This window comes from Ovis aries, chromosome 19 (assembly GCF_016772045.2).
Source record: "Ovis aries strain OAR_USU_Benz2616 breed Rambouillet chromosome 19, ARS-UI_Ramb_v3.0, whole genome shotgun sequence".
In the NCBI taxonomy this organism is placed as follows: Eukaryota; Metazoa; Chordata; class Mammalia; order Artiodactyla; family Bovidae; genus Ovis; species Ovis aries.
Genome location: NC_056072.1, coordinates 49,302,251 through 49,325,104, shown reverse-complemented (window position 1 = coordinate 49,325,104; position 22,854 = coordinate 49,302,251). Strand labels below are relative to the sequence as shown.

The 22,854-nt window shown below is 44.4% G+C and overlaps 2 protein-coding genes across 2 annotated transcripts in view; both read left to right on the top strand.

The window, feature by feature from the left end:
* The first annotated feature begins 166 nt into the window (after positions 1-166).
* The window catches only part of RAD54L2 (RAD54 like 2), an 88,948-nt gene continuing 66,260 nt past the window's right edge, over positions 167-22,854 (top strand). Inside the window, exon 1 of the mRNA XM_004018425.6 lies at positions 167-350. The gene's annotated coding sequence lies outside the window, so the exon portion shown is untranslated. The remainder of the gene's footprint in view (positions 351-22,854) is intronic.
* LOC101117539 (large ribosomal subunit protein uL1-like) lies at positions 13,095-13,826 on the top strand. Its single transcript, XM_042236149.2, has one exon. It carries the CDS (start codon positions 13,127-13,129, stop codon positions 13,778-13,780), a length of 654 nt encoding a protein of 217 aa, XP_042092083.1. The 5' UTR covers positions 13,095-13,126; the 3' UTR covers positions 13,781-13,826.

The window sequence follows — 22,854 nt, the reverse complement described above, 5'->3', positions numbered from 1 at the left end:
TGGCTCTGTAGAGGAAGGAGTCGCAATCCATCCGGCGTGGGGGAACAGCGGCTTCCGACAGGCTCTCAGCGGAACTTTCCTGTCCGCGGCGCGTGTTCCCGTCCGGGCGGCCGGGCGCGCGGGCCGGGAGGGGGAAGCTTTCTGGCGCGGACCGCCAGCGGAGGCTGAGAGCGCCGCCGCCGGAGAAGACCGACGCTTAGCCGGAGCCAGCCCGTGGCGCCCGGGCCTGGCCGGTTGCCTCCCTCCATCCCCGCTGCCACTGCCGCAGGCACTGCCAAGGCGGGCGCAGCGGAGCGCTCGGCCCCTCGGCCCTAACCGGCCCGGCGCGGCCCCGAGCCGCGGCGCGGGAGGTGAGTGCGGTTGCCGGCCCCCGGGCTCCCTACTCGGGCCGCCGGGACCCGCAACAATGGGGGCCGAGTGGAGAGGCGGCCCGGGCCCCTGGCGCTCAGCGGCCTGAGGCAGCAAGCCGGTCCTAGTGGCACAGGCCTTTGGGCTCTGGATCCCACCTGGGAAACTCCGGTGGCTGGAGGCTTGGCGGGGGTCTTGGCCTCCACCTGGGGCCTTGTTGGCTTGGTATTTAGGACCTTTGTACCCGGGAAAGGGAGTCGTAGGGACACGGAGACTTAACTGTAGTGGCGTGCGCTCTTAGCGCCTGATGCAGAAGGCCTGGAGTCTGGCCATAGCGGGTTGGTAGCGGGGAGGGTGCGTTTGGAATTCTAGGGGGCCTCAGTGTGCCTGCCTGGTCCGTAAGGCGAATCGAGATGCGTCTCTCCTTGCCCTCCTCCCCACCCGCTCAGGTCTGTGAACTTGGCAGAACGGGATCTGGCTGAGGGGAAAAGGGTGTTGAGTATTTAGCTTCCCTGAGGTAACCGGTGATTAGTTCCTGGAAAGGCAAGGAGCTCAGCTGGGCACAGGGGAGTTGAGCGAAGAGATGGATTCTCCAGGGCCCAGCATCCCAAAGTTGAGTGATTCTCAGAAAGGGAACTTGTCACAAGAGTGTCACAGTAAGTCATGTTGGCTACCTTGGCGTTAGGGTGAAGCCGAAGTTGTGAACTGGAGAGTATAGAGGAGGGTTGGTAGGCTGCTGAGGTTGGAGAATTGGCTTTTTGTGGGCCGTTGGTGGTGGCAGCCTGTGAGATAAACAAGGGACCTTTGCAGAGTGGGCTTCCTGATAGAGAATGACCTCTTTCTGCGGGGGAGGGGTGACTCAGATCTATTAGAATTCCTGCCACTTGCTAGTGGTTGTGGCTGAGGATGTTGGTGGCTGGGCGCTGAGGTAGATGGGGCTGGAAGGCGGCGTCTGGGGGCTAAATTGAGTTTGTTCCTGAGTAGAAGTGTGGACCATTCCTTTTTACTGCGAGTCAGACTGGTAGCTGTCATTAACTGTGTTTTAAGTAAAAAATTTCTTTGTGGTATTTGGACCCAAAGCATTCCTCTGTTTATTTTTTTTTCCCTTCTTTGTTTTTGAATTGTGACTCATGCTTTCTTTTCAACACTGTGGTTGTTGTTTATAATGATAGACAAACTTAGCATAATATATGTAAATTTTAGGGTTTTTCACCTCACTTTTTCTAAATCTAAATTAATTTCAGAGCCTCTTTTCACTGACTTGTGTGTCATTGTTTAACGTGTGCAGCTCCAGAAAGGGATGTGCAAACTCTTTTACAGTTTGTCAAAAGTTCATTTTATCCCTAAATCCTTGAAACCTCATTTTCTCCTACTGCCACGAAGTCATTACATTAAATCTGCTAAATCTTAGTGACTGTCATTTCAACTCTCCCAGGACATTATCTTTACTGGAAGTGTTGTCTGTCTGGTCTGTACACGGTGTCTTATCTGTATCATTGAAAGGCAATATGCAAATTCCAAGTAGCTGAGGCCTGCATCTATTTTACGCACCAGAGTTCTCTATGGAATATTCTCAAAAGTTGGTATGTTGTCTGTAGATGAGATATCAAAGCTCGTGTGGGGAAAAAAAAGTGTCAGAGTCATTGTACTTTCAGAGTTTGTTTAGTGTTAGGAGTTCTATTGCCTCTTTGGAGCACATTAGAGTAAATTTTCAGATGAGATGTGAGGTAATTCTATTTGTAGTTTTGCTGATGGTTCTGGGGATTTTTTTTTCCCTTAATGTTTAAAAAATCATGTATTTTCCTTGAATTATTCTTTCCCTGTCTTTTTCTCTTGTAAGTAATTCATTCTTCCATAAACAAATATCTATTGAATTATGCCAGGCCCTGTGTTGGGCACCTCCGCCATGGTGATGTTATTCTTGTTTTAATAGTAGTAGTTCATATTTTAGAAGGTGTTAAAGGTCTGAGAAGGAAGAAATGATTGAGGCATTCAAGCTTTTAATCTGTAAAAGCATTGAGTACAGTTTTTTTTATAAAGTTTTGATTCTGACTATTGACAATTGATTATATATTTCCATGGGAGAAGTTCACAATGGTATGGGATTGTTTTGGATTATCTACTTTGCATACACCTGTTAACCTGAAGTATGCCTGTAGACAAACCACAAGGTAAACATTTTGTGGCTGTATCTTGATGGGCTGTGATTTACAAATACTGTATGTGTGCCTAGGTTCCTTAGGAAGCCATCACACTTTCCTTCCCACTGTGGTTTTGAGAGCATGAAGGTGTTGCTTATTGCCTTTGTCTGGTTCACTGTATATAGACTGGGAGTGTCTGCTGATGGTGGGAGTGCTGTCTCTAGAACAGGAGGAATAAAATTGAGGTAAGGCTCAGCCTATTTGATATTCCTTGCCTATTAATTTTTACTTCATAAATTATGTTTGAAAGCTTTTTTGCTGTAATTGTTAATCTCCATTCTGATCTAGTTAAATGAAAGTCTGTCCTTTGCTCTCTTCTCTGTCTTGCTGCATATGTATTTTGGCCAAAAATAAGAGATTTAAAATCAAGGCATGTCGATAATAAATTCTTTGAAATATGTCTCACTTTCCATCAGGAATAGCCAGTTGATTAAATTAAATAAAAACTGTTTTATTTGTTGCTTTGGAGGCAAACTGATTGCTGAAAAATGTTTTTGACTACCTCTTAGTCAGATGGATGACCTCAGAGACTCTTGGAAAGAAGGCTTAGAGTGTTTGATTTCTTTGGAAAAATTCTGAGGTGTCTAGGATGATGGAAAGCATGGTTTTTGAAGTCATCCCATCTGTACCTCTTGCTAGCTTTTTGACCTGGGTAAGCTTTAACTTCTTTGTGCCTTGTTTTTAAATTTTTTTCAGTCTGTGAAATGGGGCTAAAGAAAATAACCTCTGCAGGTTGTAATGAGGACTGGAGATGAGGGCCTAGTGCTTCATGGGTGGTCAGTGCTTGCTGCTAGTAGTGGTTAGTGTCTATCATTATGTCCGGATACTCTTCTCAGTAGTATTAGTGCCAGGAGTGTGGCTGGGTGCTGTACATGGCTGAGAGGTTCAGTTTCCTTGTGTAGTGAGGAAGGCAACCTTCTGTCTACTGCTGTTGGCACCCTGGTCAGGTGAGAGAATTGTTGAGTCCACACTATAAAGTCCAAGGTCATTCCTGGCGCTGGTAGGTTTTTTCCTCGCAGTTTCTATGGAGATGCCCAGAGGTAACTGTTTGGCATGTCCTTGTTTTGGGAACAGTGGGCATTCCCAGTGACAAAGTGCTGGGATATGCTAAGCAGCAACATGTTCTGTGTGGCCCCTGATCAGGGTATTTCTCTAGCTTTCTTCTGTTGGCATCAGATTGGTCTTTTTGCCTGAAAGGCTCTAGATGCTGGAGAAATTTGTCTAATTTGGGCTAGTTTGATAGAATCTAGCACTCTGTTCAGAAATGTTTTTGATGAACAGAAGGTTCACAGGCTTTGTTATAGAATTGTTCAGTTTTATTTTTTCCTCGTGAGAGGGGAAAAAAAAAAAAAGTTGAGAGAAAAATAAGAATGAGCCAGACAGAAATGATTCAAAATAACTGGCCCTGAATCTCTTCCAGTCTTTCTTCATCAAATCCCCCTCCATTCAGAGTAGTCTTTAACTCTAGTTAAAAGTAAATAATATGCCTCTGGCCTCGAAATACGCGAATATTTAGATCCTGGTATGTCTCTACTTTAACATCTCACAAGGACCTTTGTGACCTGGCCTCTGTGATGTCTTACTCTCCGGTCCCTCTTCTGCCACAAATCCTCTGTCACTTTAGGTTCCGGTCCTGTGAGCTCCTTGAAGGTCCCAGGATTCTCAAGCTATTCCTCTCACTAATTTTCCCTCCCATTCTAGTGCTTGTTTGACCCTTAGGCTTAAATTTACTAGGAATGCAGGCCCCACCATCACTTAAAGCCCTTCCTTGATTCTTTCCGGATTAAGGTGAGTGCCTTTCCTTTGTATGGCCATTGCAATCTGTGAAAGCTTCTTTCATAACCGGTGTACCCTTAACTTTGGGTATTTTCGTGTATTTTCTGTGCCTACATTGTGAATTACTGGAGGGCAGGACCTGGTCTTGTTTAACTTTACATCCCAGTACCTAACCATTTCTGTTACAGAAGTAGCTGCTCAGTAAATGTTCAGTGACCAAATGAATGACCTCTGCATGTGAAGTGTCATGAAATTATTCCTTGTGACGCTGGTGATGTGATGAGAGTTCCAGTATCATGGGCACACCTGATCCTGGCTGAAGCAGTGCTACCGTCTTTATATTTCCAGGTTGCTGAAAGCAGTGCTTTAGTTTGCTTTCAAAACGTGTTGCTTATTGTGAACGTTAATGATTTTGATGCTGGGGAGCTATTACCTTCTCTCTTTGGGTCTTGCCAGAAGTTTCCCTTGGAAGAGAACGTGACACTTCTTTAGTTTATCCAGATCTTCCATTGGCCATTTACTGCTCTGAGCACTTTGTCCTCATGTGGGAAGAGCAGTGACTCGTTAGTTTGGGCTACAAAGTCTCCATTCACCTACTTCCAGCCTGGGAGTGAGTAATGGATTTAACACCAGGATGTTGTGACTTTTGTCAGCTGACAGACTTTTTGAAGATCCAGCTGAGCTCAGTATCGTCATAATTCAGGATATATCGTTTGCCCAAATTTTATTGAAGAATTTCAACTCCGTGATTATGAAATTAGCTGTTTCAGTTTCTTGTTCAGCCTACCACTGTACTAACACTGAAACATATATTAGTTCTTTGTTAGAAAGCTCTGTTGTTCTGAATTACTAACCTGGAAGTAATGGAATTGTGCCAATTCATTTAGTCACCCTCTTGGCTCTTTTTAGTTGTAAAATAACTTGAGAATATACTATCTAAATCACTTTAAATTAATTTCCATGGTTGATCAGACCACCTAGGAATCCCACTGGCCAGGTGTAATGAACTTTATTGAAGTCTGCATAATGCAGTTATTCTTTCATGTAAGTGACGTAACAGACCACAGGAAAGGAAAGCGTGGCAAGTAACTGTAGTTAAAGATAAAATTGACATGAGAGAAAAAGGAAAGCTGAGACAAAGCATAAGGCACTTTAAATGTGGCAAGCAACTGTTAAATTGAAGAAATTCGTGAGCAGTGTTGAAATCTTGAGAAGAAAATTGTTATAGGTGAAAAGCAATAAAACTATGAACAATTTCATCCAAATAGGCACATTGAAGGTACTTGCACCCTTTTATGGTTTTACAGCACCATTGATGAAAGTGGTAAGTAGGTAGAATTGAAGAATGTTTCCTTTACTATTATAAGTATAATATAGCTTGTGTATGTACGATATTGTAATTTAGAACAGAGAGAGGTGAAATGGCTTGCTCTCGAGTGCACAGAGCCAGTAAGAAGGAGCTGGAGCTTCATGCCAGGTTTTCTAAGCTTGGGGCCCTTCTTACCGTGCTCAGGGGACACTGTTAGGGCTTCAGTTAGAGGTGACTGCTGCTGCTGCTGCTGCTGCGTCGCTTCAGTCCTGTCCGACTCTGTGCGACCCCGTAGACGGCAGCCCACTAGGCTCCGCCATCGCTGGGATTCTCCAGTCCCCCCTTATTCCAGGTTTCTGGCCAGTAGAGGATACACAGTCCACCCAGGGAGTGGAGCCTCTGCTCTGTAAACAGCAGCCTAGTGACTCTGGAAGAGCTGGGTGCCAGGGGAACGTGGGGAGCCCAGAAGGAGCTCCTGCCTTCCTCACAGATCCTTTAGGGGTTATGAGAAACACCCAGAAGCAGGCGGAGATGGTTTTGCATTTGAGACCCAGTGACTCAAATTGGGATCTTCCTCCTAACGGGATGATGTGTAGAAACTGGAAGAAGAATGAACGTCTGGAAAAGTCCTTCAGGGGTCATTCTGGGTTGAGCTTAGTGCCTTCCCATTGCACCGTCTCTCCAGCTTCTCTTCGCTGTCTCACCCACCTCCCAGCTTACTGTGGATGCTGGTTTGCTGTGGTCCACAATTTCCGTGCTGCCCCGCCTGGATCTGAGAACACGCCTGAACCTTTGCGCACTGCCTGCTCTGCCAGTTGCCAGCCCTGAATTCTCTCCCGGGCTTCCCTGGCGGCCCCTCGGCTGCCCAGTGTTCCTGGGCTGCTGTGCTTGTCAGCAGCTCCCACTGCCTCACTGATTGAGCTGTCTCTGCCCGGCAGGTGCTGTCCTGCTGAATTCGCAGACCGCGGTTCCCACAGCAGCGGCTGCACAGGTCCCCAGGCTCCTTATTCCCTCAGGCCCTAGACCTGCTCTCTGTCTCCCTCCTTCTTGACCTGTGACCTCACCTGAGGGCTCACTGATGTTTTTTCTCCCTCTCCTTTCAAGTCCTTAACTTTTTTCCTGATTATTCAGGTAATATATGGGTACAGTTAAAATTTAGATATTTTTAAATAAGCAAAGGAGCCCATAATCCCATATCTCAGTGTTAACTACTCTGATGAATTTGGTTTATGTTTGTCCACACTTTTTTCCACTGGGTATATGCTGATATCTCCGGGAGGATCCCTTTGAGAAGGAAATGGCAGCCCACTCCAGTATTCTTGCCTGGAGAATCCCATGGACAGAGGAGCCTGGCAGGCTACAGTCCATGGGGTTGCAAGAGCTGGACACGGCTTAGCAACTAAACCACCACCGTATGCTGATATGGACGTATTTATGTTTCTGTATATGTGTGAGATAAAATAATTCCTTTTTCACAGAATTGGAATCACAGTATACCTACTTTTTTAATAGTTTGCGTATTCATTTAATGCATTTTTTCCTGTGCATTTTCCTATGTGTCTGACACATCTCTGTTGTATCTTTTAATAGTTTATAGTATTATATGTTTTTATCAGTTTTCCTAGTCTCCTGGTGATAGCCATTTGTTTCTTACTCTTTGAAGTAACATCCTTGAGATATATCTTCCTATACCTCTTTGTGTGCATTGTATATATCTTTCTGTGCCCTGTGTACTTCCTGGGATAGATTCCTGCAACTGGAAAAATTCCTAACAAGTCAAGACTTGTGATTGTTTATAATTTTACTAGATATTATCACATAACTTTTGAAAGATTATATCAGTTTATATTTCTCCTCTAACAGGGAGCATTATAACAGGGAGCATTATAAATAATTTTAATCTTTGACAGTTGAATCCTAGATAACTCAGTTTTATTTATATTTCCTTATTGAAGGGGGATGAGCATCTTTTAATGTTTTTGTTTCATATATAGATTGATTGGTTAATTAATTGCTCACTTGTCTTCTTTCTAGTATCTTCCTGTCCTCCCTCTTTCCCCTTTTTGTTTTTACCTACACACAAGGTAGAACCGGAGAAGGCGAGGCTCCCCACTCCAGTACTCTTGCCTGGAGAATCCCAAGGATGGGGGAGCCTGGTGGGCTGCCGTCTGTGGGGTCACACAGGTCGGACACGACTGAAGTAACTTAGCAGCAGCAGCAGCAGCACAAGGTAGAACCAAAGTAGTTTGGCCTTTCATGCTGTCCTAGCTTCTCCTTCTTATGCCTGGGCATTCTATCTAAGATGCAGTTTCATAGCCATTTCCTCACTTCTTTCTTTAGCTATACCTCTTCATCCTTTGTGATCTGGCTTCTGGTCCTGTTTTCCTCCTGAATACCAACTCTGAGTGAATTCCTTGTTGCCCAGACAAAGATGTTTTTTCTTGATGTTTGTTGCTCTTCATTTCGACTGATTTCCCTTTGCAGAGAGGGAAGCTGTGTGTAAGTGAACTTTTTATTATGGAAAATTTCAAACATACACAGCATCAGGGAGTCTAGTATAAGGAATCCCATGTAGCCATCACTCATTTTCGGTCATGATTAATATTTCCCCAGTTTTTTCTTTCAATTATCTTTCCCACTTTTTTTTTTTTTCTGTTGCTGGCATATTTCAAAGCTCTTCTCAGACTTTGTCATGACATGAGTGCATATCTCTGTTGAGAGCATTTTATTTCTTAAACATCATCACCTTGCCATTTTCTCTTTTTAAAAAAAATTCTTATTTTTCTTTTCAGCTGTGCTGGGTCTGCGCTGCTGCATGGGGACTTTCTCTGGTTGTGGCAAGGTGGGGGCCACTCTTCTCTGCAGTGCACAGACTTACTGTGGCGGCTTCTCTTGTTGCGGAACCCGGGCTCTGGTTTTCCCTGGCTTCAGTAGTTGCAGCTCCCAGGCTCTATAGCGCAGGCTCGTTAGTTGTGGTGCGTGGGCTTAGTTGCTTTGAGACTTGTGGGAGCTTCCCAGACCAGGAATCAAACCTGTGTCTCTGCATTGGCGGGCAGATTCTTAGCCACAGGACGATCAGGGAAGTCCACCTCGCCATTTTCTATCCTTAATAATGAGGACTTGATATTTAATCCTAGTTCTGATACTGGCTATTTAACTTGGACAATTTGTTTTTTTTTAAGTTTTTATTGGAGTATAGTTGCTTTATAATATTGTATTAGTTTCTGCTGTACAGCAAAATGAATCAGACATCCATTAACGTGTATCTCCTGTTTTTGAATTTCCTTCCCATTTAGGTCACCAAAGAGCACTGAGTAGAGTCCCCTGTGCAGTGCAGTAGGCTCCCATTCGTTAGCTGCTTTATACACAGCAGTGTACATTTGCCCATCCCAGTTTCCCAGCTCATCCCATCACCCCTGCCTGCCTGTAGCCGTGTATGCGCTCTCTACATTTGTGTCTCTGTTTTGGCTTTGGAAATAAGTTTTACATGTACCACTTTTCTAGATTCCACATATAGTCAATATTATATGATATTTTTCTCTCTCTGATTATTTCATTCTGTATGACAATCTCTAGGTCCATCTGCCCACATCTCTGCAGATGGCATGATTTTGTTCCTTTTTATGGCTGAGTAATAATCCCGCGTGTGTGTGTGTGTGTATATACACACCACATCTTCATCTGTTTGTCTGTTGATGGACATTTAGGTTGCTTCTGTGACCGGGCTAGCGTAAATAGTGCTGTAGGGGACATTGGGGTGCATGTATCTTTTTTGAATTGTAGTTTTCTCTGCATATATGCCCAGTAGTGGGATTGCTAGGTCATACGGTAGTTCTGTTTTCAGCTTTTTAAGGAACCTCTATACTGTTCTCCACAGTGGCTGTTTGAGTTTACCTTCCCACCAACAGTGCAGAAGGGTTCTCTTTTCTCCACCTCCTCTCCAGCGTTTATTGTTTGTAGATTTTTTGATGATGGCCATTTTGATTGCCATGAGGTGATACCTCATTGTAGTTTCAATTTGCATTTCTCTAATAATTAGTGGTATTGAGCGTGTTTCTTTGTGTTTATTGGCCATCTCTCTGTCTTTGGAGAAATGTCTATTTGGGTCTTCTGCCCATTTTTTGATTGGATGGTTTGTTTTTTGGAAGTTAAGCTGCATGAGCTGTTTATGTATTTTGGAGATTAATCCCTTGTCAGTTGCTTCATTTGCAAATATTTTCTGCCATTCTCAGGGCTGTCTTTTTGTCTTGTTTATGTTTTCTTTGCTGTGCAAAAGCTTTTAAGTTTAATTAGGTCCCATTTGTTTATGTTTGTTTTTATTTTCATTGTAACCCAGGTTTGTTGGTTTTCCTCTTCTGCTCCCTCTGTGGTCTGACCCTCAGAAATCTAGCTCTTTCACTCCCACCACTTGAGGCTGTCCAGGTGACTCGGTTCCATAACCCTGGTTTCATTTCACCGTGGCTTTTGGCCGTGTCTTTCTGGTCGTGTGGGTGAGCGTAACGTGCCGTGAACCGAGTCTGCCCCCCAGAGCTGCGCCCAGTGTCGCCACTCGCTCTATGGCTCAGGCAGTTGACTCACCTCTCTTGATCTTGGCGTCCTCAGTCAGATGGATGGTAGGGCTGGATTAGAGTCTGAAGTCCTGTGCAGCTGTGAGCAGGTGCTTTCAGAAATGTCTTGCTCAGCCTATGTGGGACCACATGCATTATTCTCCCCAGACAAGCTTCTGGCTTTTCCCGCCTGGCCTCTCTCAGGAAGCCCATGCTTTCTCCTGTGGCCTTTCCCTCGCATTTGTCCTCAGCATGGGGCCAGTTATTCTGTGGCTAGTTCTTCAGTTAGTCCTGACTTCTGGCTCTTGCTGGAATGTCCCTTTAGCCCTTTTCAGCTTTGCATCTGGATTCACGTTGTTTCCTTTGGCTGTCCTGTTCAGGTCGTTTCCTCTGAGCCTGTGTTGTGGCCAGTTAGACTTCTGACCATCTTTCTAGACTGAGTTCAGGTGAATCCACATTGGAGGTGGCTCTCCCTCTCTCGACTCCCATGACTGGCAGCGCATCAGTGGCATTTCACAGTATGCTTGGTACTTCGGGTGTTTGTGTATATACATTTTTCTTGCTTTCCCGTGTATTCTTGAGTATAGGTACCACATTTACACACTGGGTAATTTTTCATCCTACAGTGTCTTGGCACAATTCTTTGTACTAATAGTTTTGCAGTTAATTCCAGTCTTGAAATTCAAAGAATCCTCTGTTTTCCTGTCCTGTCTCAGAGTTGGAGAGATTCTGCAGCTCTTGGGTAATAGTTCAGCTTCTCCAAAGCACAGCTGGCCACACTACATTGTTGTCATTGCTGTCTTTAGTCGCTAAATTGTGTCCGACTTTGCAACCCTGTGGCCACTGGGGTCCTCTGTCCATGGGATTTCCCATGTGGGAGTGGGTTGCCATTTCCTTCTCAGGGATCTTCCTGACCCAGGGATCAGACCGGCACCCCCTGCCTTGGCAGATGGGCTCTTTCCCGCTGGAGCCGCTGGGGAGGCCCTCGCGCTGCGTGTTATCGTGGAGCAGCTGAAGGGAGTCGTCAGCGTTGATTGGAAGCTGATGCACCACGTGCTGGGCAGTGTGCTTGTTAGTGTATTTTTTCACTTAAAATCTTCTACATGTACTGTTATTCTCGTTTTACAAATAAAGACACCTAGATCTAGAGAAATTAAGTAGCTTCTTTAGCATCCCTTAGCTAGAAAGTGGCAGTGCTGGGACTCTGACCCAAGCCATCTCATCCTGGAGATGAGCCTCATTCTGAACTGGTGTGCTGTTCTTTTGTCCGAAACATGTTTACTGCCAGTTGGCCCTTATATGTTTTATGTTTATTTTCTAGCACTTACCAAATATCTCGCATGGATTTTTTTTTCATTTCTCCCCAGCCACCCAAACCAGCTGTCCCTCTATTGTTCTTTCTGATTCTGGTGAAGGGTATGCCAGACTTCAAGCCCAAGACTCACACGTAGTTTTTCTCTTTCCTTCCTGTGAGTTGTCCCTAGTAATGCCTTATCCCTGTTTCATCCTTTCTGGTTTCTTTCTTCTTCACCCAGGCCCTCCATGTCCAGTCCAGGATTATAATGGCTGACTTTCCTTCCTTCCTTCTCTCATTTTTATATAGTCCTTCTGAAAGGGTTGCCTGTCACCCATCTCTCTCCAGGTAAAAGTCTGTTTTTCCTGTAGTGGGGGGTTCCTAAAAGCCAGTTTTCAAGCTGTGTCACAGTCAACTGTGGGGCCTCTCTTCAAGCATATAAAGTCCTCACTATAATACTGTGAAGCCAGTACTGTTGTTTCCAGTTTACAGATGAGAAAATAGAGGCTCAGTGAGACTGTCACTCTCACAAGATCCCTGCTATTGGTGGTCTGCGTGTTTTTAACAAACTCCCCAGATTCTGTTGCTCTTGTGGTTTTCGAAAACACCAGGCAGCCTTCAACCCCATTTAGAATGCTTCCCCTACATCTTCTGATTCTCTGTGGTTCCCCCTCCATCTAATGGATCTGACATTCTGTAGATTTTAATCTAGGCCATGCCCACCTTGCTGATGTCTTTCCCGATAGCATCCTCCTGGGCTGGTTCTTCCCTGGCTCTCTGACTCCCTGTCCAGACTCCTTTTCAATATTCCCTCAAGGTTTGACCTATCCTTGACTTGGTTCCCCCACTTCCTACACTCCCTGAGTATCATCCCTACTTGAGACCTCAGCTACCTGAATGTGACAGGAACACCCAAATCTGTATCTCTGACCCCCAGCCCATTTTCCGGCTGTTTCTGACATTTCACCATTAACACTGTTAGCTGCTCCATCATTTGAGCTGGAACCCTGGATCAAGGACCAGAGCTTGGAGTTAGAAGTCTAGGTTGAAACTGCACTCTCCTACTCTCTCAATAGTATCACCGACTCAGTGGCCATGAATTTGAGCAAACTCCGGGAGATGGTGGCTGACAGAGGAACCTGTCGTGCTGCAGTCCATGAGGTCGAAGAGCTGACCTGACTTAGCGACTCGACAGCAACAGGAACTCTCTAGCTGTGTGTATTTGGCAGGTCACTTAACCTCTCTCAAACTTAGATTCCTTATTTGGAAAGTGGGAATAACATTGCTTTCTTCACGGTATTATTGTGAAGATTCAGTGAGAGAATGTAGGAAAAAACAATCATTGGATCGTGATCTGTGGAGTCCTCCCATGTATATCAAGCTCTGTGATGGATGCTAGGAGATAGTGGTGAGCAAGGCCGCCCTCACGGCCCTCTTGGCTGCCGTAGTCTTACTGGGTTTGCCTCCTTGGTGTCTGAGATTCCCTTTTTTCTCCTTTCACCTTGCCACTATGTTAGTTCAGGGTCTCCTCACCTTTTGTCCAGACTCTTACAACCGCTTCCTGCTTAGCCTCCTTGCCTCCACAGAGCTACCAGTGTTCGTTTTAAATTGGGAATTCAGCTCTTTTCCGGTTATCGCGGCGTAGAGAACTATGAGCAGCAAAGTCTCGCGCGACACCCTCTACGAGGCGGTGCGGGAAGTCCTGCACGGGAACCAGCACAAGTGCAGAAAGTTTTTGGAGACGGTGGAGTTTCAGATCAGCCTGAAGAACTATGACCCTCAGAAGGACAAACGTTTCTCAGGCACCGTCAGGCTTAAGCCTGCTCCCCGCCCCAAGTTCTCCGTGTGTGTCTTGGGGGACCAGCAGCATTGTGATGAGGCCAAGGCTGTGGATATCCCCCACATGGACATCGAGGCACTGAAAAAACTCAACAAGAATAAGAAACTGGTCAAGAAGCTGGCCAAGAAATATGATGCCTTTTTGGCTTCAGAGTCTCTGATCAAGCAGATCCCCCGAATCCTGGGCCCAGGCCTGAACAAGGCTGGCAAGTTCCCTTCCTTGCTGACCCACAATGAGAACATGGTGGCCAAAGTTGATGAAGTGAAGTCCACGATCAAGTTCCAGATGAAGAAGGTGCTGTGTCTGGCAGTGGCTGTTGGCCACGTGAAGATGACAGATGATGAGCTTGTGTACAACATCCACTTAGCTGTCAACTTCCTGGTATCATTGCTCAAGAAAAATTGGCAGAACGTCAGGGCCTTGTACATTAAGAGCACCATGGGCAAGCCCCAGCATCTGTACTGAGGCACAGCTTAATAAACCATACTAAACCATCAAAAAAAAAAAAAAAGATTGGGGGAATTCAAATGACACCTCCCTGCTTGAGATCCTTCAGTGGGGTTCCCACTGGGGGCACATGGACTATAGGGAGGATTGCATGGAGATAGACACTGAGTCCGCTTCTGAGCTCAGCAGAGAAGCGCTCAATGGCATAACAGTTATGTCTGCCAGGGGTACAGACAGAAAGTGGTGCCAAGTGCCACATATTTGCCAGTCCTTATATAGGACAAAGTTCAGACTCTAAACACGGTCCTCAGGACACTGCTGGATCGGGATCCGGCCTACTTCTCATCTCTCGCAATTTCCTCATGAGCTCCCCAGCTGCTAGTCCTGCAGAACTGTACTCCTGCATATCTCCCTCTCTCTGAATGACTTTCTCAGTCTCTTCTTAAGGAAAGCTCCGTTTGCCCTGTGACGTTCAGATCTGTTGCCTCCTCTGGGAAGTCGTCACCACCCTTTCTCAGCAAAATCATTTCCTCTGCCCTATAGAGCCTTTTCCTCCCTCCTTACCTCCTCCCTTCCTCCTTCCCACCTCGCTCCCTCCTTTCCTTCCTTCTTCCTTAGTATAATTCACATACTATAAATTTCCACCATTTTTAAGTATTTAATTCAGTGATTTTTGTTACATCACAAGATTATGCACCTATCACTACTCTATAATTCCAGAACATTTCTTTTCTACAAAAAGAAACTTGTACTCATTAAGCAGTCACTCCCTCTTCTCCCTTCTCCCTATCCCCTGGTAACGGCTAATCTACTGTCTGTTTCAGTGGTTTTGCCTATTCTAGGCGTTTCAGATACATGGGCTCATACAGTATGTGGCCGTCTGTGACTGGCTTGTTTCACTTAGCATAATGTTTTCAAAACTTGCCCATGTTAGTACTTCATTTCCTTTTATTGCTTGATAATATTCCACTCTATGGATATGCTATATGCATTTTATCTATCTAGTCATCAGTTGTTGGAAGAAAAACTTTGGCCATACATTGTACTTTGGCTTCCCTAGTGGCTCAGGCAGTAAAGAATCCACCTGCATTGCAGGAGACCTGGGTTCGATCCCTGGGTCAGGAAGATGCCCTGGAAGGCAGTGAACAGGTTCTGCCTTCTCAGATCCAAGTCATGGTTCCTGCACTTATCTAAGTGAGGAGCCTGGTGAGCTAACAGGGATCTCATGGCTCTTGTAGTCTGTCTTAAAAGTAGAGAAAAGGTCCATTTTGCTGAACCAGTTCAGGCAGCAAATGATACATTTTATTAGACGTGGTGGCTGCAGTGGAGGAGACCTGGGTTCAATCCCTGAGTGAGGAAGATCCCCTGGAGAAGGGAATGGCTGCCCTCTCCAGTATTCTTGCCTGGAGAATTCCATGGACAGAGGAGCCTGGTGAGCTACAGTCCATGGGGTTGCAAAGAGACAGGACTAAGCAACTAACACTTTCACTTTCTCTGGGAATACATACAGAAAACTATTCATACAGTATTTTTGTGGACAATCGGAAAGGCCTTTGAAGGATAATTCTGACAATGGATGATCTTTTTTACGTGCTGCTTTAGGCCCTCATGTGAACCCTAGCTAGGACGGGATCTCTGTGGCAGATAGTCGGTGAGCTGTGGTTGGCAGTGTGAGGGCTTGCCTGTTGGTCACTGGATGTGGCTACCGATAGGAGCAGTCACAGCCTGAAAATACGATGCTGCTCAGGATGGGGGTGAGGCCAAACAGGATTTGTTCACTGATGACTTCGTAGAGGGAGAATACATGTATAAAGATATTGGTCTTACAGTTATAAAGTCATATATCCATTTATTGTAAAACAAAAGAATAAAGAAGAAAATAATACCTTTTTTGGTAAAACTGTCACCCAGAGATAAAAATGTTTAATAACCTTTTGGTGCTTTTCCTCGTCTTTTTTTTTTTTTTTTTTTTTAGCTATGCATATATATACTTGCAAGTGTGTAATTCTGTTTTTAAAACTGGGATCTAAATGCTTATTAAGTTGTTTTTCCACTTGTTATACAACATTATACTGTTAAGATGGTCTTGAAAATCTACCTCTGAAATTTGCTCTACTGTATCTATTTTATGTTCTCAAAAAGACTTTTCCTGATAGGTCGGAAGATCTTCGGCAGAGCCATGTATTCTTGTATTGATGGATTTGCTCATGAGCTTCTCCAGAACTGTCTTGCACGTTCTGGTTAGGGCAAGCTGCTCACTGCAGATTCCTCTGTCGGAGACTTGTGACCTGATCTCATCTGTCAGCTGCCCCTGTTAGACCTGCCCTTCTAATGACTCTGCAGTAGATATTTCAGATTAAGTGTTTATAAACAGTTTTTTTTAGATGTTTAGAGGAAGGCTTGTGGCATTTTTTGTTATTGTTATCAAAACCATGTGCTGTGGCAGCATCTTAATGAACAATTCCATGTCAAGGGCATTTTGGCAAGTTTTTCTCCTTTGAAGATTCATTTCTCTTCATATTCCATAAGTGAAAGTAGCGACTAATACCTTGTGACATGTACAGTCAGTACAGTTCTTATAAGAAACCAAATCTATGAATCAGTTGCAGCATCAATAAATTAGCCTGTTGAAGTAGAAACTGTTACTCTTTCATATTTAATGTGTTTGAATTTTGTTTCCAATGATAGTCTTCCTTCCCCAGTTTGTCTCTCTCCAGCTGCCTAACCTCTTCTAAGGGATCTTGAATCTTAAATGTGAACAGATTATTTAGTTTGTCCTGCTAATGTAAAGTTTATCTTTGGCATAGCAGGGAGACAATCTGTGTTTCAGATAACTGTTCATTTAGTAACTTCGGTGTCTTGGTATGTTTTGCCTCCCCTGCCTGCTTCAGAACTGGTGCATTCTAGAGTCTTCCTTGGTTCCCTTTTTGAGCTAAGGGTTGGCCTTTTGCTGTGGTTTTTTCTGGCTGTCTCGGTGTCTTTCCTTCCCTACTATTGTATCCACTCATTGTTTATAGACTTGGTTTATCCAGTTTTGTCTAGGAGGAATGCCTGTTTTCTGGGCTTGGGGCCAAGTTTTTCTTACTTAACTTTCGGATAAAACTGCGGCATCCCAGCTGTTGTTTCCAGAGTTGAACTCTCTGAAACCAGTTATATTTGTTTGGAGACCAGATAGCACATTTTATGGTAGAAGATGTTACATACATTTTGGAAATAAAAATAGGTTCTCCCTAAATGGGCCATTGGTTGCCTATATGAGAACCAACACACTGATGGGTTTTGTACAGTCTCAGCTACCAAGGCTTCAGGTGGGCTGGAGCTGAGATAAGGCTGTAGTGTTTTCACGAGAGACACTGTAAAAGAAGCTGCACGTCTGCATAGGATTCGTTTGTGTTAAGTTATTGAATCCTTGTCATGTTGCTGGGTCGCATACTGCACGAACGCTTCCAGCACCTGAAGTGTGGGTGTCATTACCCCAAATGAGGGAAAAGTAAATAATTCGCTCCAGTTAGCTAGAGTCTCTCTGACATCCAAGAGTTCCCTCTCCGTGAGAGCAGTGCTGATACTAACAGCGAGGCTGTGCTGGAGCATCTGGTCTCCAGTCTAGGCTGGTGTCCGAGGGGGAGGTGACGGCAGCTCCTTAGGCCCCATTAGGGAAACCTGGAAGAGGCCTCACGGGTCTTTTACTCTTTCACTGGGGCTTGAAGAACAGTACCCTGCTAGCCCTTTACCTCCTAATAGTTCTCAAATCTGATCTTTCCTCTGTTTTTTTTTTTTTTTTTGCATTTTTACTGGCTATTTCCCGTCTCTTCATATTCCATTTCATCTAGCAAATATTTCTTCCAGGTCATGTTTTGAGTGCTTACACTGTGCAAAAACCGAACTGTGTAACTTCACAGTACGCTTTACATTTATGTTCATTCACCACCTTCTCCTTTAATAATCCTTGAAGGTAAGGAATGCCTCCGTTTTTGGAGTGTGGCATCTATGGCCCTGAGGGGTGACTTGCCTGGGGCGGCACTGAAAAATGCGTGGGATTCCAACTTGAAACTGCGTATTCCTGTGCTTTTATATTCTATATTCTGTGGTGCAGAGGGATGTTTATAGTACCCAGAGCTGGTCATCTTATTTTGGTCTTCTTGTAGGATAATATCCAGTCTCAACAGGGTGCTCGGTGATCTAGATCCTGTTGCATTTCCGAGTTTGGTTTTGACTCTTCCCCCGTACTTCCTGCTTTATGCTCCAGTAATGCAGTCTTCTTGGATTTGTTTGATTTCACGTCTGCTTTTGTCTATCACTGGTTGTTCACACAGTCGCACCTTTGAGCCTCCTCGTCTCTGTTTGTCTTAAGCATCTCCTCCCCGCCCCACCCCGCCCCGCCCCGTGTGTGCTCGGCCTTTTCAGCCATGTCTGCCTCTTTGCGACCCCATGGACTGCAGCCTGCCAGGCTCCTCTGGGATTCTCCAGGCAAGAACACCAGAGTGGCTTGCCATGCCCTCCTCCAGGGCATCTTCCTGACCCAGGGATGGAACCCACATTGTTGGCAGGTGGTTCTTTACCACTAGTGCCACCTGGAAAGCCCTACCTGCCCCACATTACCTAACTCTGTCCAAATCTTTCTTCAGAACTCACTTTGGGCCTCATTCCTCTTAATGCTTGATCTGTCCTGACCTGTGTTTCCTCCTTATCTTTGTGTCCCTGGTAGATGATAGTTGTTTAGTATGTTTTGGTTGAGCTGAGTAGAATTTTGGAAAGTATCGCTGTCTGGAAAAAGATGTTCAGAGACCACCAAAGCTTCTTGTTGAGCTGTTTTGTCAATTTTAATAACTTAGTTAAGGGTCAATTTCTGACATGAGGAATGGAACTTCTTATTAAAAACAGCCCAAGGTTTTTCTGAGTTTTGGCATTTGGATGTGTTAGAACTATCTTTGTGGAACCATCTTTTCCCTCCCTTTTCAAATTGGACCTCCATTGCTATTCACTCTCCTTTGTTAACTAGTACCCTGACTAGGAGGCTGAATCTTTAGATAATGGATTTGGTTTCATATGGTGTGTGCACTTTGCAAGTATTTGCTCTCAGTCATCATCGCTTCTCTTTCTCTGAAGCTTTATAGAACAGCCTGATTCTAGATTTCAGAGCCTCTTTATGTCAGGGTACAGAGAATGTGCATCTTAGTAAAAGAACTTCTTGGTTTCTAAGTCATGGTTTTTGCATATCCCTACCCCCTGCCCCCTTGTGTTTATCAAAAGTCAACAGTCAGCAGTTCGAATGTAAAATACCATAGTTTTTCCTTCATCGTTTTGCTAAGATGTTATTGCTTTCAAACTCTTTTCTGTGCATAAGCATTCAGTAGTATCTTTAGTGAATTTTAACTGATTGTTAAGTCTGCTGATAAAGTACTGACTTTCCCTGATATTGGAAAAGGCCCAGGTGTGGGAGGATTAGTTACTTGCTCAGTAGAATATCAGCTTGTCCTCTACAGATGATGATCCCTTTTTCTTCACTGAGGTTCCTCTCATGTAATTCTCTAAATATGCTGTTGTTATTTTCAAATCTTCCTTAAGAGTCAATTACTTCCTGTTGTTTAGAGGCAGCCCAGAGGAGACAACTTTTGGAAAGCAAAATTAAATAATCAGTTCATCTTCTGATGGGCTTTTCAGGGTTTGTGAGCTGGTTATAGCATCTTTATCCCAATATTAATGTGTTGTATATATACAAGCCTTCTGAAGTGTTTGAAACTGCTGCCAGAACCTGGTAAGAACTCAGGAAATCCACAAATCAGGAGTGGCTTCCCCAAAGCAGTGAAGCAATCTGTCTGTCTCCCTTACACAGGGAACAAATGCCCACTATGGGCCACAATTAGCAGAATGTGGTAGATTTGGGATTCTCCTTTTGATGTAACTGAGAGTGTGAGATTTGTTACCTAGGATGCCTAATCAAATACAGAGTGAGGAGTTAGAAATAGATGGCGTAGAGCCGAAGTGTAAGAGATGTTCTTGGAGTCCACCCTTTCCTTTAACCCTCTAGAGAAGAAGAAATTTAATAATATTAGGATTCAGTAAATCTAGGTATATGTGGCTTCTTGGGTAAACCAGATATAACCTGTTGAAGAAACTAGCCCAGATATGATGTTATAAAGAGGGGGTAAAAAAGAGTTAAAAGGGAGCAGCCACAGCTTTGTGGAGCATGTAGTGTGTGTTTATAATAGGACGTTGTTAGGAAATACGAGGATCGTGTGTTTGATTCCTTGTTACAAATCCGAATGAAGGAAGCTTTATTTCTTCCCATTTTGTTGATGATAATGGAGGGTGTAGGACGCCTGAAGGCAGTGTCCAGAGGGGAGAACAAAGGGGACTTTTCCCTCCTGTCCAGCGCAGTCTCGGATGCTTTGGGAAGTCTACATAACTTGCCAGGATTGAGCTTCATGAATGTATAAAGGTCGTGCTTCCTCAGGCTCAGGTTCTCTTCTGTTGAGATTCAGACCTTTTGTCTATAGAGTTGCTTAACACCCAGTGCCCATTGGCCCCACTTCTTTTGTTTTTGAGGAGAAGAGGCTTTGAGGCAACAGTACTATCAGTTTTCTGGGCAGGTAACTGGCCTACCCCAGGAATGGTCCCCTTGTCTGTCAGGCTGCGGAGCAGAAGGGAGCCTTTGTCCTTCTGATACATCCCTGCATGGGTGTTCTCTCTTCACGGTGCAGGTAGAGCTTTAGGAATCTGGCCCTCTCGACTCTTGCTTTTGTGAGTAGTCCCTCCTCTGTACTTTTGAATTATGAGCTCATCTTCAATAAGGCTTTATCTTAGTGGTCCTGGTTGAGGTATATCCAAGAGATGTTATAAATTTACTTCTAGGCAATGCAGAAGCATCCCTTGCTTGGGACCACTTTAGTTTTGGTTAATTTCTTAGACCATGTAAGTAAGTAAGTATGTAAGTATGTATTTCAACCTCAGACTGGTTTGAGGGCAGTCCTAGTTACAGACTCCCATTGGACATCTTTTTTTCTCCCTCCAACCTAAATTGACACAAGATTTTATGTTGTCTTCTGTGTTGGTGGTTAGATTTTTTTTTCCACCTAGACCACTGTTTCATGAGAGTATATATAGAGGTCTCAGTCCCTTCTTTTCAGCTTCTTTGAACCCAGGGTATTATTTCTGTGTCTCCCTGCTCCACCCCGTCCCCAAGACTGATACCCTCCTCTTCACCTAGGACCGCTATAGTGAGAGAGCTCATGGTTTTTGTGGTTTCAGTTTGCCTTTCGTTGTTGGTTCTTGGGGGTTTCTCTTACTTGCTGTGTGGGAATAGTTGTGCATGCAGAATGGATGCTGATTATAATTTCCTCCATATTTCCAGATGCTTCGCAGTGAGAAAATTGCAGGCTCTCTTCCACTGCCAAGGGGCCAAGCAGGACGTCCTCGTCCAACTTGGTAGATGTACTTTGCTCATTGCGTTGCACTCTTCCTGGTTTCCACCAGCTGGTTTCTAGGGCTGTTGACCTGAAATCTTCCTCTGGTGCAGTCCTGCACTCGAGACTGTGGTATACCCAATAGTCAAGCTCTCACTCTCAGTTAATCATTTCTTTCTCAGATAATTTTATGGGCTTTTGCTGCAAAAGTGGAATCAGCAGGGAAGCTATAAAGTGGCACACTTAGTGTTGGTTTGTGTTCTTTCTGAAATTTGAAATGGAGCGCATTTCGCAGTTCTTGATCAAGATAACAGCAGCACTAATGGTATTTAAAACTGCGTAGGTTCTTTCCATCCTTCTGTGTGAGTGGCATCTTTTAGAAGCCAAGTTCAAAGTGTATAATTATTTTTAAAATGTCAACATTTTATTTACCCTAAAGAGTAAAATACAGCTTGTATTAATGTAATACTAGTATCAGGTCAAAAACCTAAGTAGAGGCCTGCCTACTTTGCCTTATCCACACTGGTACACAAATAATCACATGGGCTTCACCAAGAGCAGAACTGTCTTAAACAGGGACTTTGGAATATGAAGAGGCCCACCTGTCAGAATTGTTTGTTATGGAAGCCAGTGGTTTTATTTGTAGTTAATGGAGAGATGACGAGGAGAGTGTGGAAATGGCTGTGATGTAGGGTGTTTAGTTCTTTTCTCTGTTAGCATGGCCGAGTGGCAGCCTCTAACCCTGGGTTCAGAATGCTCTGCAGATGAGCCATTGACTTAGCTGGGCCTTTTGTTCAGCCTCACTGTTATGTAACAATGAGTTGCATTCCTTTTTCTTGTGTTTTGTGGTGAGCAGGAGAGAAAATTAGCTCCCTATCCTGTCATTTTTCTATTAACCACTCCCCTTCTCTTTTGGGGGCATTTTCATTTTGGCTGCAGCGTAGGGGCAGTGTCCACTTGAGAATAGGTCACAAGAATACTTAATGACTGCTTGTTGGCTGAATGACTGGAAGATTGGAACTTTACTCACCTTCTTTCCCAAATGCAGGCCTGGAAACCCTGTCCTTGAGATCTGGCAGTTGGCTCTAGGTGTTCCACCTTTATTCCTGTCTCTCAGTCACCTAGGTTGTTCTTGGGTGGTGGTGTTTAGCTTTCTTCACTCTCAGCCACCTAGGTTGTTCTTGGGTGGTGGTGGCCAACTGCTGTAAGTTGGCAGTTGGCACAGTGAGTGCTGATGAGGCGGAAGTTTGAGGTCTGATCCCAGGGCACAGCCTCACCCTGGTTTGAGAGAAACCATGCTGCCCAGACTGTACTGTTAACTGGACGAGGGTAATGAGTGTCCTTGGGTACTTGATGTGTTTAGGGCAGATGGTTAACGTAATTAGGGGAGAAAATGTATTGTAAATCTCCTGATGGGACAGTAATGTCATTTTTCATTTTTGTATTAGAGATGTAATTTTAAATTAGAATTAGGTTTGATTAGGTATTTGTTATTTGTTCAAATGCTACAGACATCTTTGATGTCCAGAAATGACATTTTTGTTGTTTCTGTTTTGGATTCCTACGGCTTCTTGCTCTACATCTAAATTTTCCTTTTCGAGGCATGTATTTATATCACCCCCACAGTGCCTGGCACAGTGTCTTTATCATAGGAGATGCCTAAGCTTTGGCCTGAATGAATTGCTGGCC

Excerpts from the sequence above, each read along its gene's own strand:
- LOC101117539 (XM_042236149.2), top strand. The coding sequence starts at position 13,127 with ATGAGCAGCAAAGTCTCGCGCGACACCCTCTACGAGGCGGTGCGGGAA.